Source organism: Corvus brachyrhynchos, unplaced genomic scaffold (assembly GCF_000691975.1).
Source record: "Corvus brachyrhynchos isolate BGI_N302 unplaced genomic scaffold, ASM69197v1 scaffold219, whole genome shotgun sequence".
In the NCBI taxonomy this organism is placed as follows: Eukaryota; Metazoa; Chordata; class Aves; order Passeriformes; family Corvidae; genus Corvus; species Corvus brachyrhynchos.
The window spans coordinates 6,999-25,206 of record NW_008240034.1 but is presented as its reverse complement, the minus strand read 5'-3'; the positions used below and the strand labels follow the sequence as shown (position 1 = coordinate 25,206).

At 50.9% G+C, this 18,208-nt stretch overlaps 1 protein-coding gene and 1 long non-coding RNA gene across 2 annotated transcripts in view; both read right to left on the bottom strand.

Annotated features, from left to right (window-relative positions):
- Positions 1 to 6,730: 6,730 nt before the first annotated feature.
- Positions 6,731 to 9,162, bottom strand: LOC108449044. Its single transcript, XR_001865142.1, has 3 exons — positions 9,116 to 9,162; positions 8,303 to 8,382; positions 6,731 to 7,368 (listed from the first exon to the last, which is right to left on the bottom strand). It is a non-coding gene; the product is annotated as an uncharacterized LOC108449044 (long non-coding RNA).
- Positions 9,163 to 9,226: 64 nt separating this feature from the next.
- MUC16 (mucin 16, cell surface associated) overlaps positions 9,227 to 18,208 on the bottom strand; it is a 15,974-nt gene continuing 6,992 nt past the window's right edge. The window contains exons 9-26 of the mRNA XM_017743791.1: positions 17,330 to 17,395; positions 16,939 to 17,084; positions 16,761 to 16,828; positions 16,407 to 16,579; positions 15,919 to 15,945; positions 15,545 to 15,693; positions 15,395 to 15,462; positions 14,917 to 15,089; positions 14,397 to 14,423; positions 14,034 to 14,176; positions 13,852 to 13,919; positions 13,000 to 13,172; positions 12,543 to 12,706; positions 11,699 to 11,766; positions 10,907 to 11,061; positions 10,236 to 10,399; positions 10,080 to 10,144; positions 9,227 to 9,416 (exon numbers count right to left, since the gene is read on the bottom strand). Coding sequence (XP_017599280.1) covers positions 9,227 to 9,416; positions 10,080 to 10,144; positions 10,236 to 10,399; positions 10,907 to 11,061; positions 11,699 to 11,766; positions 12,543 to 12,706; positions 13,000 to 13,172; positions 13,852 to 13,919; positions 14,034 to 14,176; positions 14,397 to 14,423; positions 14,917 to 15,089; positions 15,395 to 15,462; positions 15,545 to 15,693; positions 15,919 to 15,945; positions 16,407 to 16,579; positions 16,761 to 16,828; positions 16,939 to 17,084; positions 17,330 to 17,395 — 2,087 coding nt within the window. The remainder of the gene's footprint in view (positions 9,417 to 10,079; positions 10,145 to 10,235; positions 10,400 to 10,906; positions 11,062 to 11,698; positions 11,767 to 12,542; positions 12,707 to 12,999; positions 13,173 to 13,851; positions 13,920 to 14,033; positions 14,177 to 14,396; positions 14,424 to 14,916; positions 15,090 to 15,394; positions 15,463 to 15,544; positions 15,694 to 15,918; positions 15,946 to 16,406; positions 16,580 to 16,760; positions 16,829 to 16,938; positions 17,085 to 17,329; positions 17,396 to 18,208) is intronic.

The following is an 18,208-nucleotide window of genomic DNA, read 5'->3' as shown; positions in this document are numbered from 1 at the left end:
CCCGCCCCTGGTCCCCTGCTGGGCATGCCAATGTCCCCAGTCCCTGGCATCCTGCTGGGCTGTGCCAATGTCCCCAGTCCCTGGCATCCTGCTGGGCTGTGCCAATGTCCCCACATCCCCATCCGCACAGTGCCACCCCTTGGTGTACAGGGACCCAGAGCACCAGGTGGGTGTTTCCGTGCAGGTTTTAGCACAGGAGCTGCCCCGGTGCTGGTGCAGAGCACAGGGGACAGGGCACAGAGGTCAGCGAGGGCTCTGACTCTGCTTTTATTCACACCGTCCCCAAAAGCCCCCGGGCAACCGCTGGCACCGTGAAGTCTGTTCCCAAATTCTCAGAGGAGCCATCGTCCTCCACGGGAAAGGGAACATAAAGGGCTGGTGGAGCTGTTTGATCACCTGCAGCGGTGGCAGTGCCCAGGCACCCGCAGGGGATGTGGCCGAGTGGGCAGAGGAGCTGCTCCGAGGGCGCTGCTTGCTCGTGGGGATGGAGAGGAGAGGGCATGGAGGAGCTCCCTGCTCCTGCCTCCATCCCCACGGAATCGGCCTGGAAAGGAGCTGCTGCAGCAGCAGCAGGAGGAAAAAGGGGATTTTCGGGGCTGCAGCTGTGCCAGCTGTGCTGTGGCTGCAGCAGTGCCCGCTCAGGGCTGTGGTCACTGCAGGGATGACCGGGCACAAGGAGAGCCCTGAACGTGATCAGCCTTTACCAGAAAAAGGAACAGCCTGACGAGCAAAGGTGTGATGGCTCAGCTGATAGCAGGGATGCACAGTAACACCCCGAGGTGTGCCTGGGGCCCCCCCCCGCCGTGGCTCCCCCCCAGCTCACAGGAAATAAATTGCAGCTCTTTGCTCCACAGGACACGGGGCTACGCTCTGTGGGACACGGTGCCACAGCTCAGCCCCGGGCACAGCCCTGGGCAGGCAGCAGCCAGGGGTTGTGGGGGGCTGGGAGTGGCTCTGGGGGATCCCAGGAGCTGCTCCTTCCTGCAGAGAGCTCAGATTTGGGGCTGGCTTTGTAAGGAGAAGTGAACTGGTTTTCCCTGGGAGTTTCAGGGGAAATGAAGTGACCACGTGGAGTCCATTTGAGAACGAAACACACTCCGCTGCTCAGAAATCCATGGGAAAGTGTCCTGGAAGATGCCTCCGGCATCCCTCACACCGCCTCCCCGCACCCCTCTGGCCTCCCTCCTGCATCCCTCCCGCATTCCTGAGCCTCCCTGCGCTCCCCTGCAGTGTCCCTGTCACAGCCCTGCCTCATCCCACGGCCCTCCCACATTCCTGCAGTGCCCAGCTCCTGGCAGGGCCTTTCCTGGCTCCTGGGCCAGCTCTGGGAATGCTTCCCGTGCTCTGGGAGAGGTTGTGGCACTGCCAGGGTGACCCCAGAGCCTGCGTGGTCCTGGGGCCACTGGGGCAGGACAGGGATTGGGGGGGAGTCCCTGCTCCAGGCTGGGCCTGAGCCCGGGATTGGGGAGCCCCATCCCGGTGTCCCTGCAGGGCTGGGGGGCAGCACAATTCCCGGGGGCAGGGAACACATTCCGTGGGGTTGGAATTCCCCATGGAATCCAGTGGGATTGGGGGGATGTCCCCAATGGCGCTGTGACATCACCTGGGTCAGGGTGGGGACCGTGGAAGCCCTGCCGTGGCAACCCCGGTGTTGGGGGGTCCCTCCGGGCACCTCTGCCCTGCCCCAAAGGGGACCCAGCCAGGGCTGGCCGGGGCAGCACCCGAGGGCTGCAGGGGGCCCCAGCCAGGGCTGGCCGGGGCAGCCCCCGAGGGCTGGAGGGCTCCGTGTCCCCCCCGGGCACAGCCCCTGTCCCCAGGGCCAGCACTGGTGGCCCTGCTGCTCAGCCCGGGCCCTGGCAGGGCCAGCTGGGGCAGAAGCAGCAGCGGGCTGTCCCCGGCCCCAGGATGGCCTTGGCAGGGCCACTTTGGGGCTCTGGGCTCCGGGTGGCCACAGGATGGGGTTGGAGTGCCAGGGAGCAGCGAGGGCCTGCCCTGCAGCGAGGCTGTGCCACCGGTGAGAGGGGCTGGGAAGGGTGGGACAGGGGCAGGGACTGGGACAGGGACAGGGGAAGGGACAGGGACTGGGACAGGGGAAGGGACAGGGACAGGGACAGGGACAGGGGAAGGGGAAGGGGAAGGGACAGGGACAGGAACAGGAACAGGGAGGGGGGAGGCACCTGCAGCCCCAAGGATGGGATTTTCCTGCTCCGTGTCCTGTGCAGGTTTAGCACCCCCAGGATGCTCCCTGGGATCCTCTGCTTTGGGCAGGAGTGGGGTGGGAAAGCCAATGGTGCTCAAGAGTCCTGAGGGGTTTCATGGTCTGATTTGGGGATTTTTGGTGTTGTTTCTTGCAATGCTGGGGCTCAGTGATGCCACTCCCAGCAGAGGTGACAACCACGGGGACACAGTGCCACCGCTCAGCCACAGTGGTTGGAGGATGCTGGTGGTGCTCAGAGGATGCTGAGGATGTTGAGTGTGGCCGCCCTGGGGAGGGGCTGAGGTGGGACCTGTCACAGCACCTCACTGACCACATCCCCACAGCTTGGACGTCACCTGGGAGATGGGGATTGGCCTCCTGTAAACACTCTGGGGGTTGTTTTTATTTTGTACCATTTATTTAATTTCTGACTCTCAATCCAAGCCCAGGTGCCCCTTGCAGGGCGCTGCTGTTCAGCTTTTGCTGCCAAAGTTCAGAAGCTGAGCTGGGTTTAGGGGGCAAATATCGATGCTCTGCCCACCCTGAGGCGATGGAATCAGGCAGTGGAAGATTGAAGTGATTTAGATTTCGAATAATCTGGGTTCTTGCAAGGCTGGGGCTCAGCAATGCCACCCCCAGCAGAGGTGACACCCATGGGCACACAGTGCCACAGCTCAGGACAGGGACAGCCCTGTGGCTCTGGGGGGTCCAAGGGGCTGCTCCTTCCTCCAGGCAGCCCCGATTTGGGGCTGGGTTTCCAGGGAGGGGCGAGCTGATTTTCTCTGGAAAGTTTCAGGGCTGTTGGAGTGACCACTTGGAGTCCATTTGAGACTCAGGTTCTCTTTGCTGGTCAGAAATCCCTGGGAAAGTGTCCTGCAGGAGGCCTCCAGCATCCCTGACACCTCCTCCCTGCATCCCTCCCGCATTCCTGAGCCTCCCCTCTGCTCCCCTGCAGTGTCCGTGGCAGCCCCCCGCCCGGCTCCTGGCAGAGCCTTTCCTGCCTCCTGGGCAGCTCTGGGAATGGAATGTTAGTTGTGCCCGAGGGCCCTGTGACATCAGCGGGGCCGTGTGGGGCCAGTGGAACCCCAGCCCTGGCAACCCCGTGTTGGGGGGGGTCTCTGCAGCCCCCTGTGCCCTGCCCCAGAGGGGACCCACTCCCTGCAGGGAGCAGCACGTCCTGTGAGATCCTGCCGGACACTGTCCGGAGGCTGCGCTGACCACCAGCTGCCACCGAGTGCCCCTGCCCTGAGCCACAGGTGTCACCTTGCTGGGGGATTGGCATCGCTGAGCTGCCCTGGTGAGCACAGGTAGGTGTCCCTTGGGCTGTTTAGCATCGTGGAGGTGACACCAAGCCCTGAGGGTGGCACCAAGCCCTGAGGGTGGCACCAAGCCCTGAGGGTGACACCAAACCCTGCAGGGGACACCAGACCCTGCAGGGGACACGAAGCCCTGAGGGTGGCACCAAACCCTGCAGGGGACACCAGACCCTGCAGGGGACACGAAGCCCTGAGGGTGGCACCAAACCCTGCAGGGGACACCAGACCCTGCAGGGGACACCAAGCCCTGAGGGTGGCACCAAACCCTGCAGGGGACACCAGAACCTGCAGGGGACACCAAACTGTGCCCGTGAATTCAGTGATTGGCACTGACAACATTTAGCATTTGCTGCTAAAACAACCAGTTCACAAATGAAATTCCTGGCTGGGTGTGGTGGAGATCTCCTGGCCGCCCCAGGATGAGGTTCCCAGTGGAGAAAGGCTGATGAGATGCAATTAGATTAATTCACTAATTAGAGGAAGGACTGAGGGGGATGAGCAGGGAGGATGAGCCCTCGCCTGTGGAGCCGTAAATCCCAGCGGGGGCTGGGTTCCCTCACTGTGGGTGGTGGGGTGGGAAGTCTGGACCCTGCTCTGGACAATCAGGTCAGGTTGCCCCTGTTCTCTCCATGAAAGGTGGGACAGGATGGAATTCTGACCGCAGGAAGCGGTGCTGGGTTGATGCTGAGAGCAGGAGGTGGCAGAGGTGTCTCAGTGTGACTCCCTGCAGGGCGGCCTTGCTGCACAAAGAGATTTCTGACAGCTGCTTCCAAAGCATTTTTCCATCTGTGAGAGCCAAGTGGAATAGGAACTGCTGGGGAGAAGGATGAGGAGCAGCTGAATCTCATCTGTGCAGCTCAGGCTGGTTTGCAGTGCTCAGGAGAGACTGACAAAGTGGCTGTGACCCGACAGCAGTTCCCTGGCAGTGCCAGGCAGGTGCTGGGGCAAGGTGGAATCGGTGCTGCCAGAGGCCCCTTCACCCTCTGGTGGCAGCAGGGACTCAGCTGGGTGCCGTGGGGACAAACACAAGGCCGGGAACGCTGAGGAGCTGCCCTGGTGCAGCTGCAGGGGAAGGGGACAGGAAAGGCAGAGGGAGGCAAAGGCTGTGCAGGGGCGCAGGGAGGAGCTGCAGCAGGAGCTGGGGACAGGTTCCTGAACTTCTTCACCCTCTCACTCTGCCCTTCCCCAGCCCAATCCCTGCCCAGGGCAGAGGCTGAGCCCCCTGGCTGGTGCTGAGCTGGGCAGGCTTTTTGGGAGCAGCAGCTCCACAGCAAACACGGGTGGGTGTCCGACCCCAGCACGAAGCTCATCGTGACACAGCACAGGGGATGCTCAGGAGCCCCGTGGGATGTGGGGCCTCCCATTCCTTGGAGAGCAGCCCTGGATTGAGGCTCATGGGCACCAGCCACCCCCAGAGCACCCTTGAGCCCTTTCTCCCTGCAAGCTGCTGCTCCCTCCCCTTGCAGCTGTCTCGGTGCTCCTCTCTCATTGTTTTTCGGCTTTAATTTTGGCTCTGGTGTTGGGGCTCGGCTGTGGGGGACCCCTGGCAGGGCTGAGGTTTGCCCCCTGCCCAGGATGGCAAAGCTGGGTGGGGTTGGTGGTACCTGGCATGTCCTGGGCTGGCAGTGAGTGCTGGTGCTGTGCTGGGCACAGGGGGATGCTCTGCAGCTGTTCCTGCAGAAAGGAACAATTCCTTCAGGAAGTGGGGTCTCAAGTGGTGCTGGGAAGGTTTCCTTGGCGTTTTGGATCCCCAGAAACAGCTCAGGCAGAGCTGCATGAGGTTTTCCTGTGTTAGATCAGCTACTTGTGCCTTTCTGTGAGAAATGTGCCCTGTGCTCCCAGTTTGTCCCGGGCCTGGAGTGCTCCTGGAGCTTCCCTGGGAAACTGCTGGGTTTTTTACATTCCTTTGGTCCCCGGGCTGGACGGGCCAGCGGTGCCAGCTCTGCCCTGCAGGGTGTGCTGGGTGTCTTCTCTCCAAACCCCGGGCAGAGGTGATGTGGCTGCTGGTGTGAGAGGCTGCTCTTCCCCTGGGGCCATGGTGGGAAAAGAAAATGCCAGAATATCCAGGAAACGGGTCCAAAACCCAGCACCTTCCTCTCCCGGTGTGTGCCAGCTTCTCGTCTCTGCCGTTGGCTTCACTTCGTGGCGTTTTGGGAGTGAGAGACTCCCCAGGGGAGAGGGGAACCAGGGGGAAGGAAACTGAGGCACAGCAGGGACAGTCAGCTGAAGATCCAGGGCTTTTCCCAGGGCGGCCAAGGCAGGAGCTCTGCTCTGATGGCACAAAGCTGTGTCAGGGTCGGGATGGATCTCAGGGAAAGGTTCTTCCCCCCGAGGCTGCTGGGCACTGCCCAGGCTCCCCAGGGAATGGGCCCGGCCCCGAGGCTGCCAGAGCTGCAGGAGCGTTTGGACAGCGCTCTCAGGGATGCCCAGGCTGGGGGTGTTGGGGTGGCTGGGCAGGGCCAGGGGCTGCACTGATGATCCCCATGGGATCCTTTCCATCTCAGGATATTCCAGGATTTTATGATTCTGGTGTCTGGGCTCAGCCCTGCTCTGCCACAGCTTTCCTGCCCACGGGAGCTGGGAATTCCTTCCCACTCCCAACGTCCCTGTCACAGAGCGGCAGCCGCGCTCAGGACACTCAGGGTGACAGGGACACCTCGGAGGTGTTTTGCAAGAGCTCTGAGAGCTTTGAATCGATGTTTGCTGACATAATTGGTGCTTCAAGCCCTTTGTTTGAGTGAGCAAACAAATCCTAATCCTCTGCAGGAAACTGAGCTGGGGGTGAACTGGTCGGACCTGCCCTGGAGGAGCTTGGCTTTGAAAGCAAAACCCACTCTGGTTGCGTGGAAACATCGCCTGCAGTGGAAGGATTAATGACTAATCGTGGCTTTGTTAATTCTGATCGAATGCTTTCACTTTCAGAGAGTCCATTTAATGACAGGATCAAATAATTACAGAGAAACAGCCCTGAGTCTTGTGCTCGGCAGGAAATTGTGCCACAAAATGGGAGTTTTGGGGCAATTCTGGCTGGGTGAGAGGGGCAGGGAAAGGGGCTGAGCTCTGAAAACAGATCCTGAGCTGTGGGATGGGAGCTGAGGAGCAAAACCCCCAGGATTTCTGCAGAGTTTCTCATTTGGGTTGACAAAAATGCTGAGACAGAGGAAACACAACTTCATGGAAGTAAAACGTGGCATTTATTGAACTGAAATCAGCAGCAATCTCAAAAAAACACAGCCTGGCTGTGTTCCACTCAGATTCAACAATGTCTCTTTACATCACAATATTGTAATTATAAATAGATGAAATAGTTGAATTAATTTAGGGTACTTAAATTTTTAAAGCTCAGTGGTAAAAAAGCTAAAATCTAGGTGGGATTTCTAAGTCTACAACAGTCAGTCCCCAAAAATCTCTAAATTAGTATAATTTCAAGCCTTTTTCAGAAAACTGACATTAACACTGAAGGGCCTTGCAAACTGCACCTCCTGGTAGTTTTTATTTTCCTCTGGTTGTGTAATATTTATATAAAAATTCTATTTCTATGAAACACTGCTGTGCTTTAGAAAAATATTTTCCTCAGCACTTGCACTGTTGGCAGTTTCCTGGAGTATGAGAAGAATCATGGCAATACTGCAAAGATTTATCTCAGGGAGAGAGAAAATGCTGAAATAATTTATTAAAAGGAGTATTTTTCTAGTTTTTAGAGCTATTTTTCCTTCATCAGTGGACGAACAGGTCTGGGAAGACCAAGCTGAGGTGTCAGTGAACCTTCCCTGTGCTCAGGCTGGGGAAGTGCAGCTTGTACAGGCCCTGCTGCACCTGGTACAGGTGGGACTTTCTCCTCAGGCAGGAGAGCACCTGGTGGGAAGAGAGCAAAATTAGTGGGGAAAAAACCAAAATCAATGGGGAAAAGAACAAAATTAATGGGAAAAGAACAAAATTAATGGCAAAAAAATTGAATCCGTGCTCTGCCTGTCATTACATGCCCCCAGATCACGTTGCCAGGTGGGAAAGGAGGGATTTGGGGAATAAATGTTTGCCTAAAGCTGTGAGGCAGCTCTACAGCTGAGGAGTTTCCTCTCCTAAATCCCACTGGCTGTAATTTTGACTCCTGAACCTCCCTGCTCTCTGTAGATTTCTCTTCTCCTCAGCTGGTGCAAAGCAAACTTTTCAACCAGTGCTTTTTAGATGTTGTTCCCCATCAAAACACCACCAGAGGTGGGAAGAGGATCAGCTCTGCCTTTTCCAAGGATCTGCTCTGCCTTTTCCAAGGATCTGCAGCCCTGCCAGGCTGCTGCCATCTGTAGGTTAAGAGCACTGACTACAAAATGCTCCATGTGGTTCCCACAGGCTGTTAAAAATGTTGTCTTTGGCACTGCCTCACCTGGAACGTGCTCATCCTGCAGGTATTTGGACAGGGAAGAGGTTTAGGAAATGCTGCAGGGGGTTCCCTAATTCCACCTCTGGATTCCCTAATTCCTGCTCGTTGGCTCGGTGTTGGCCTCACCTTTGGGTCAGTGTTTTTCACTCTGCAAAAACTCAGTGCCAGCCACGATCCTGCTGCTTTTCTAGAAGGAAGATCCTGCTTCCTTGCCTAGAAATCTGCTCAGCTGACTCTAAATTCCCTTCCCCGTCTTCTGCTCCCCCATGCTTAGAAACTGGCAGGGACTGAAGGATTTGGGGTGGGTTTGGCTGTTACCAGGTACTGGGATCCTGGGGAATGTGTCTGAATGTCCCTCCTGTGGCTCTGCAGGAGTCAAGGGACAGGTGGGACAGCAAAGGGGACACTCACCAGGAAGCACAACAAGACGAGGAGGACGAAGCCCAGCAGGGTGAAAAGGCAGATGAGGATGATGGCCCAGAACTGAAGCCCTGCAAAGGGAAAAAGAAAAGGGCACATCAGGTTTAGGGACTCATCCCTGTGGGATTATGAGAGGGAAATCTCACCCTGGCAAAGTTCAGAATTCTGAACACTCTGTGGGTCAGGGCAAATTACAGAAATCTGGGAAAATGGAGTGAGGCTCCAAGGATCCACAGCCTTAAATGCCACTGCAGGGAGCAGCAGAGCCCCCCCAGCTGATTCCAGGGATGTTCAGAGTGACAAAATTCTGGGATGTTCAGAGTGACAAAGTTCTGTCTTAGCTGCTTCTGGACTCTCTTGGGGACAGGGCTCAGGGTGTCAGCAAAGCTGGAGTTGTTTTACCAGAGTGTTTGTGGTGCCTGAGAAAGCCACAGTTCAGGGTATTTTTTTTCTCTCTCCTGTTTGCTGTCAGTTCTGAGGTTGTACCTAAGCTGAGCCATATCTGGTCTGGTCTTTTTTTAGAAATACTGCAATTATCAAAATTTATTGGTGCCAGAGTTTTAAAACAGCTCCCCAAATTGCACTGCTTTTGCCTGTCCCTCAATTCCATTTCCCTCGGGCTGGTGGCACCTGCTGTTTGCTACCAAGAGCCCTGGGATTTTGGTCTTTTCCATGGGTTTAGTCTCATTCCAAGATATCTGATGCTAATTAATTACAGCTCAAATATTTATTAAGGTTCAAGTATTTATTAGAGCTCAAGCATTCAGTGGCTGTTGGGTCAGTCCTTCCCAAAAAAGCACCTACCAGGTCTTTTGGACTCAGGTTCATCTATCTTGAGTGGAGAGTAACCTGGAAATGAGGAGTGGGACAGATGAGGAATGGAACTCTGATTAAAACAAAAATAAGAAGAATTCTTCAAATTCTCTCACCTTCCACCACCAGACTCTGCTCCTCCAGCTCGTGGCTGGGGCCCAGCCTGGTGAAGCCCTGGGTCAGGAGTTTCAGCTCCTCAAACACCTCCTGCTCTTGTAAAGTCCCCGAGAGGGGATCCGGGGTGAACTCGCAGATGGAGGCAACCTCTGTGTGTCCTTTGCTGTGGACAGGCCTGGAGGGTGACAGGCAGAGAGGAGAGAAAGTGAAGGGGAGCTGAGTAGAGCAGGGAGAGGGATTTGGAGTCTTGTGTTTGCAGATGTCCCAGCGATGTTTTATTGGGATGGGATCACTTCTAGCAGCTTGTTCTGGGTGAGACAGGAACTCCTTCAGCCTTGGGAAATCCATCCACTGATTTAATCCCCAGCAAGGCATTTTTAAGAGGTAAATCAGCTCTAAGAGGAAAATCAACTCTATTTCTAGGAGTTAGATCAGCTTTATGTCTAAAAGTTAAATCAACTCTGCTGCTTTGTTCCACCAGAGAGGAGTTGCAGGAGCCTCACCCAGGCAGATTTTGTCCTCAGGTTGGTCAGTTCTGTTGCTGGTTTTCCTGCTGTGTGTCAGTGCAATTTGAGCTTATTTGAACATGCTAAATGAGAGAATGGAGGTGTTTGCTTTACCCTGGGATTGTTCATGCATGGAAACAGCTCTGCCAGCACCGAAACAAAACCAGCTCTGTTTGGGCAGAAACCTTCTGTAGTGAAGGCAAAACTGACTGAGGGTGAGTGAAGTGACTCCCGTGTGTCAGTGGGGGCACAGAGGTTGGCAGGGAGGTGTGGACACCCTGAATGTCTTCCTGAACTGCTCTTTTGGGACTTGGAAAAAGCACTGGACGTACCCAAAGCTCTCCACAGTGCAGCCAACAAATCGGTCCTTCAGGTGGCTGCTCCTGAATACCTCGAGCTGAGGGGGAGAAACAAAACAGTTGAGGAAGGCTGAGTTAATTTAACACATCCTTTGGACAGGGAGCTCAAGCTGTTGCTGCTCATTTCACCTCTTTCTCAATCTTCTCTTTGTTCTCTTGGTACATTCTGGAGCTGGAGTCCCGCAGTTCTGGCGAGTAGGGAAGGTTGGAGATTCGGAAATTTAATCCAAAGGGTTTTTTGTCAGACTTGAGGGGTGTCTTGTGAGTTGCTGCCTCAACTGAGAGTTCCAAAGCTGGAAGTGGAGAGGAAAATTAAATTCTAGCAGAGAGAAACTGAGGCTTTCCTACCAAGCAGCACTGAGCCGCAGCCTTGAGGTCTTAGATTGGCAGAACTTGAGTTGCACTGGGGTCTGACAGGAAATTCCCAAGGTACCAGGCCATTCATTTCTTTGGGATGCCGCACACTGGGAAAAAAAGCTGAAACGCTGTTTGGCTCTAGATGGTTGAATTTGTGGCAAGCAGTTCCCACTTCATTTTCTGATTTTTTAATGTTGAATAACACCTAATTTTGAATAGCAATTCAATTTTGAATAACAACTCAATATTGAATAACATCTTAATACTGAATAACCCCTTAAGCCATCGAGGACTAAAGGACTGAATGTCTGAATGGCCCGAATCAGAGTCCAGTGATTCAACTTAATAATACATTTATTTCTGCTCTGACAGAGCAGAATTTGGGAAATTCTGAGTGTGCCATGGCAAAGTGAGTTCTCTGGGCAGGGATTTGATCCACATACTGTCCACTGAGAATTCCTGCAGTCTGTAGCTGCCCCCCAGCCACTGCCCGCTGGTGCTGGAGGTCCTGTCCTGGAAAGTCCTTTCAACCACGGCTCTGTTGATGTTGGGGTCGGGCTGGAAGAAGCACAGGCAGTCGACCACTATGGATCCAGGCCTGTGGGCAGAGGGACAGAGGTTTGGAGATAAACAGGGTGGGCAGGAAGCTCCATGTGGGAAAAAGTTTCCTGAAGGGTTCCTGCTGTTGTGAGGGTTAAAGTAACGTGGTGGAATAATGGTGTGGAATGGGCTGGTTGGGGCTTTTCCTTTGGATAAGAACAGGAATTAAAATTTTACCTCCTCTCTGGACAAATTTAGGTCATATTGCATGAATGCCAGGAAAGAGCAGCACTTTCAGGTTTTTTAAAGCTTTTGCCCTGTGGGAGGGTCCCTTGTCCAAGCCTCACTCCATCCTGAGGAGGACACTGCAGCTCACTTGTAAAACTCGTGGAGTTCAAGTTGAGAGGAGTGTGGGAGTCACAGGATCACCAGTACCCAGTAAAAGGAGGGAATCAGTAATTCCTGGGGTACTCAGAGACCTGAGTGTGCCTTACAGAAACCCTGACTGAGAAACCCTAGTCCAAAAAAAATTCAAACTGACAAATTCTGGGAAGCCTGGAAACGCCTCTTTAGGGCATCAATTTCCAACAGGAGAATGGAGGGGAGGAATTCCAAAGGGGCCAGTGGCACTTGGCCATGGTGAAACAGTGCCAGGGGGTGACAATCTTTAACCAAAATCAGATTTTATCCCAAACCTCAGCCCAGTGATGTTGCAGGTCAGGAACTGGTCCCGCAGGTCGCTCTGACGGTACAAGTGATTCATCTGAAATGAAAATGTTCCATTAAATATTGATGAGTTTGGGCACTGTGGGGATGCTTTAGGGCAGCAGGAGGGACCTGAGCTCTGGAGAAACACTGGGGTTATTTTTTGCTGGTTGGATTTCATGGCAGTTGGGTTTTCCTTTGGAATTGGCACCTTCTGGTGGTGGGCTCTGACTTCCAGCCTGGCAAACCTTCCTGCCTTATCCGAGCAGGACGCCGGTGTGGGAGAGCAGTGTCCTGAGTGACAGCCCAACCTCACAGACCCACAGCTCAAAGAGGGCAAAACCCACCCAATCAGGGCCTTATGAGGTTGATAAGTTGGATTGGTGCTGAAGAGAAAGCATTGGATTCTAGGAGTGAATTATGGATGTGCTGACCAGAGATTTGCCCAGCAGGGATTGGCCTTGGATGCACTTCTGGAGGTGGGAGTGAAATGCTGAGGGTGTCTTCATTTAGCAGATCAGCTCTGGCATTTTGCAGTCCATGTCTTTGGCTGGAGAGAATTTCTTAAGACCACGTGGAATCATGGAATGGTTTGGTTTGGAAAGGACCTTAAAGATCCTCCAGTCCCAGCCCCCTGCCTTGGGCACGGGTGACACCCACCAGGTACAACTTAGCAAAACCAAAAGTGAATCAAAGGCCAGTCTCATCTTTCAGATTCCTGGAATGTTTGTTCCCAAATGTTGATTTTTAATTATTTTTTTAAACTCTGACATAAATCTTTGGCAGTTGCTTCAAAGACTGACCAGTCAGACACATTCTCAAGTACCTGCTTACCTTGTTGGTGATGCTTTCCACTGCTGCTCTGTATTCTGGAGACTGGGAGTCAGGGTTGGTGAGGTTTACATTAACTATTCTGAAGCTCAGTCTGTAGCCAAATTTGGCTGCCATTTCAGTTAAGACAGGCTTTCTGGTGGCAGCTGTGTCTATGAGGGGGAAACCTAAATAAAAAGGGTAGAGTGAATTTATTTTTAGGTCTGTCCATATCATAAAAGCAATATAAGTGCATCCCTGCTTAGATCATAGAACGTAACAATGAAATTCTCCAGGAATTTGTGTGATTTAAGGGATGGAAATGCTGCCAGCATGGCTATATCATGTTGGATTGATGTGGTCATTGTGCCAAAGCTCAGAGAAAACCAACAAACCGAAGGGTTCCTCAGTGCTCAGGCTCCAGGGATGAGGAGTGATCTCCAGGAGATCCCAAAATCTTGTTATCCCGATGGATGCTTACCATCAACATACAAGCTGTTCCTGTCCAGGCTGTAGTGGCCCAGTCTGGTGACATTGTTGGTCATGGTGCTCAGCTCCTGGTAAAGCTTTTCTCTGTCAAACCTGGCCAGGCTGGCATTGTCCTTGCAGCTGCACACGGCGTCCACTTTTGTGTCATCCCCAGCCCTTCCAGACCTAGGGGGAAATGTCAGACACGTTCTTTGGGACACTGCTCTGCTGGAGGAACTCCCTTTGGGCTTTTTAGGACAGACACCAAACCCTCAGTGCCAATGGGCTCCTGCATCCTTCACCAGGCTCTCCAGAACTGGGGTGATGACATTTAGATACTAAAATGATTTTACCAGCTAAAAAAATTCCTGGCTGGACAGGGAGGTGTCACTGGTTCTGTTTTCTGGCCTCAGAACAACCATGAATTGATGGTGATAGTGGATAAACAAATGGTTCACTGCCGTTTCAGCAGTATTTTGGGTGTTTTATGTTTAGGTACTTTGGTATCTCAGACACTTCTTATTTAGTATTCTTTCAGATACTTTCAGTGTCTGCAGGAAGGGCTCAGAGTATGGACCAGGGTCTGTTCCCTGCTGGTGAGGAATAGGACAAGAGGAACAGGCAGGAACTGATGCCCAGGAAGTTCATGAGCATGAGGAAGAACTTCCCTGGTTAGTGACCAAACACTGGAACAGATCGTCCAGAAAAGTTGTGGAATCTCCTCACTGGATATATTCCAGAGCCATCTGGACACAATCCATGCGCCCTGGGATGACCCTGCTGGAGCAGGGAGGTGGGATCAGGTGACCCACTGAGGTTCCTTCCAACCTGACCCGCCCTGGGATTCTGGAATTCTGAGTCTTACCTAAATCTCATGGTTTTACATCCTGTGTAGGCAGAGCTTATGCTGCTCCTTTTGAAAAGAGGGTCAAGCTGTCAAAAAAAAAAAGGGACAATTGAGAGATGGGAATCACATTGCGAGTTTAAAGCAGGCGGATTTAGGTCACCACCATGACCCAAAAGGGGCACAAGCAGAGCCAGACTCACGTAGTGGTTCATAACTTTCACTGTGGACTTGAATTTGCGGGAATTTGGGTCATCCAGATCTGCAGTGTAGCGGAGGTTGGTCAAGGTGAAATTAAGTGTGAAATTCCTGGATGTTGGTCTTGGTGCAGATGTGGTGCTCCGAGCTGTAATCAAAGGGGAGAAGGATTAGGAATTTCCTACAAAAAATCTGTTTTCACTTCCAAAACCCTCCTAATCCCAGCACACCTCAAAGCTACTCTGAATAATCCATTCCCCTCTGAATTTCGGAGGGGAGCGCTTCTTTGAGAGCTTCCCCTGAAATGAATTTGGCAAAATGAACTTGGCAAAATGAACTTGGCAAAATGAATTTGGCAAAATACTTACGGGATCTCTCAAGGGGTTCATTGTAACCTGGAAAGGAAATGCAAGAGAAAGAGTTATGTAAGAGAGCATCCACTTGGTAGAAGTGGGGAGGGGGTGATTAAAAGGATGACTTGGGAATGAATCATCAGAACCAGGCCCCAAGGGTGTGAATGTGTTAAACAAACAAAGCTTAGGCAGAACAAGGTGCTTTGGAAGAGCAGGGCTACAACGAGAAAATGTGTGTGACAATTTTTAATTAAACACTGTGGAACAGAAATCAGGTGGAATGTTCGCAGGCAGGTGAATGATGGAGGTCAAAACTAAAATTAAGTCACTCTTCAATGTAATACAGAAATTAAAATCTTCAAAAATGTCAGCGTGAAAAGATTTTAAATCTTACACTTCATCTTACACAGATAAATTATGCAGAAAACTCCAGATCTCTTCAAGGTCACTTTTTTAACATTGCGGTGATCCCTGAGAGCCAAGGTGGTCCCAAACTGCTCCAGTGCCCGGAGGAACGGGAAAATCAAACACTCACCATTGACATAGAGGCTCTTGTTGTCCAGGCTGTAGATTCCCAGCTTGGTGATACCACTTGTCATTCTCCTCAGCTCTTGGTAAACCTCAGCTGGGTTAAATTTGGGCACCTGGGAGCCCTTTCCATAGCTGCAGATGATGTCCACTCCTGTGCTATCCGTGTTCTTCCCAGGCCTGAGGAATTGAATATCATGGAGTTTCTGTTAGTTATTAAAAATATTTGGGGTTTTTTTTCTGATGTAATTAAAAAACCTCTCCCCATAAATCTGTCCACAGTTCTCAGATGAAGTGGAGAAACTACTGAATATGGTCTTACAAGGAAAAAGGCTTTGTAAGATAAAGACCATACAAAAGGGAGTAGAAGTTTTATTATAATGAAAGCAACTACTTGAAAAAGGAGAACAATTATTAAAGGGTCGCTCAGATGTAAGGAAATCATTTGCCGCAGTTCCAGGTGAATCTCTCAGGTTATTGCTCACCTGAATCCCGTCACTTTGCAGCCAGAGAAATGAGGGCCAATGCTGCTCTTCTGAAGCAGGGGGTCAATCTGGCAAGGAAATGTCTTTGTGAAGATGGGAAACCCAAAATCCTGGGGGATTTCAGTGAAAACCAATGTGACTTTGGCTTACGTAGTGTTTCATTATTTTCTCAGTGGACCGGTATTTGCGGGAATTTGGTGTCTGCAGGTCGGTGGTGAACATGAGGTTGATTATGGTGAAGTTCAGGCTGAAGTGGTCCGTGATTGCTCCTGGGCTTTGTGTGGTGGCTGTTTTTACTGCTGCAAGAGAGAACAAACATGACAGGGATAAAATAAGAACAGGATCTTCATAAGACACTGCAGTTATTGGGTTTCTTAGAGAAAAAAATGGTGTGAACATGATCCTACCCTTCAGACATTTTGCAGTGTTATAAACATTGCCAAATCAGCTTTTTTCAGCAGGAAACAAAAACATTTTATGCCTTTAAGTAGCTTTAACCTGTGTCTGGGTTTAAATATACTTACAGGATGCACTGTGAGGCTCATTGTAATCTGAAAAACAAATGGAAAATTATTAGGAAAATATTCCAAGAAAGTCTCAGCAGGACTAAATACAGGGGGTTTTATTACAGGATTGTGGTTACTGAATTCAGGACTTTTAACTTGGTGACTGACAAGGTTTTGCCCTCAAATTTTTGTTCTCTGTTTTGAGAGGTGTATTAAGTCTTCTTCATTCTAATTTCAAATTAGTCTGTGTCAACATTGAAGGTTGGACTTGATCTCAGAGGTGTTCTCCTACCATAATGATTCCATGATTCCAACAGAGAATCCCAGAATGATTTGAGAGGGAAAGGACCGTAAAGACCATCCAGTTCCAACCCCTCTGCCCTGGACAGGGACAACTTTCACTAGACCAGGATGCTCAGAGCTCCATCCCACATGGCCTTAAACACTTCCAGAGATGGGGAATCCACAATTTCATTAGGAATAATGCCTTGAGGAAGTCTCATTACCATTGACGTAGAGGCTCTGGCTGTTGAGGCTGTAGTGTCCCAGCTTGGTGATGCCATTGGTCATTTTGCTCAGCTCACGGTAAATGGTTGTTCTGTTGAATTTGGGATCTGAAGGCTCATCCCTACAGCTGCACATGGCATCTACTCCTGTGTCATCCCTGTTCTTCGTGGACCTAGGAAACGAGGCATTGGTTTAGTCATTGTTGAGAAATCCATCTTAATCAAAGACAGGAATTGGAAAAACCCCTCAGACATTGCTGACACGTAAGAAAATACTCAGAGATGAGTTAAATGCTGAGAAATGGGAATTTTAAGAAGCAGGGAATGAGGACTTTTCCCAGACATGGCTCTTACCTGAATGCCATTACTTTGCAGCCGATGTAAGCTGGGCCAATGCTGCTCCTTTGGAATAAAGGATCAACCTGGAAATGGAATAACAACGTGGCAATAAGCCAAATGTCCTGGTGAAGGTAAGAGATGAGAGATACTGAGAGAACTGTGCCCCAGCAGGGCATTGTTTTGCCAGACTTACGTAGTGGTACATGACTTTTTCTGTTGACTTGAATCTCCTGGAATTGGGTTTCTCCAGATCTGTAGTGAACTGGAGGTTGGTTATTGTGAAGTTCAGGGTGAAGGTCTTTACTGCTGGTGCCAGAGGTTGGGCGCTTTGATCAGCAGCTGTAATGAGAAAGGAAAGTTATTGCTTGAAAATATCATTTCATGTTCAACATCCCAAGAGGAAACACGCTGAGCACAATTCCCAGATATTCTAGGTGGCTTCAAGGCTATATAAGCTCACAAATTCTCTTAACACTATTTTATAGACCAGCAGTGCTCTTGCTTGGTTAATCCAATTTGTTGTTTTGGCTTTTGCTAATTAGCAAAATCTTCCTGCTCCTCAATTTCTCTTTAAAGGTACTTACACAGTTCAGGATGCACTTCCTTATGACCTGTGGGGGGAAGAAGAGGGACAGGATTTGAGAAGTGCCCTACAGTTGGAGAGGTTTGGCACACACAGAACATGTCTGAGAGCTCCTGTGTAAACCTTTCCTAGGAAAGACTGATTTGGTGACTGTCCAGGCATAAATGCACATTCATCCTACTGGATGTTGTTGGCAAGGCGCTGCTTTTCTTAGCAGTGCACAGAATTGTCCCTCTCCTAGGGATGTTTAGAAGGAATTTACCCATTCCCTAAATCTAGCTTAGAATCACAGGATGGTTTGGGGTGGAAGGGAATTTAAAGATCATCAAGTTCCAACCACACTGCCATGGCCAAGGAACCATTTAATTTCTACATGGAAAATTTATGTATGATTTTGTCAAGTGATGATAAGTTCTAGTGCTGTTCCTTGACCTTGAGAGGTCAATCCCTATATTCTCTAAAAAGTTCATAGATAGAATACTTGAAATTAATGTAACAGAGAAAGTATACTTGAAAAAGGTTAATTTTACTATATTAAAAAAATATATATAGAAGGAGGTAAAATTATAAATGTATGTAGAGTGCAGGAGGTCCTGTAAACCCAACCAAAAAAATGAGAGATACAGATGAGTGAAAGAACAAAAAGTAGTAGAAAAAAAGGAATTAGTGAATGAACATGACAAGATATGAAATGATTTAAGTTTAGGAAATTAACTATATGAAAATTAAACAAATCAAAAAAAATTGTCACCATTGACATAGAGGCTGTCCTTGTCCAGGCTGTAGGGGCCCAGCTGGGTGATGCCTCTGGTCTTGTTGCTCACTTGGTGGTACAGCCCCACCCTGTCCAAAGGCGCAGCCGAGGGCTCCTTGTTGTAGG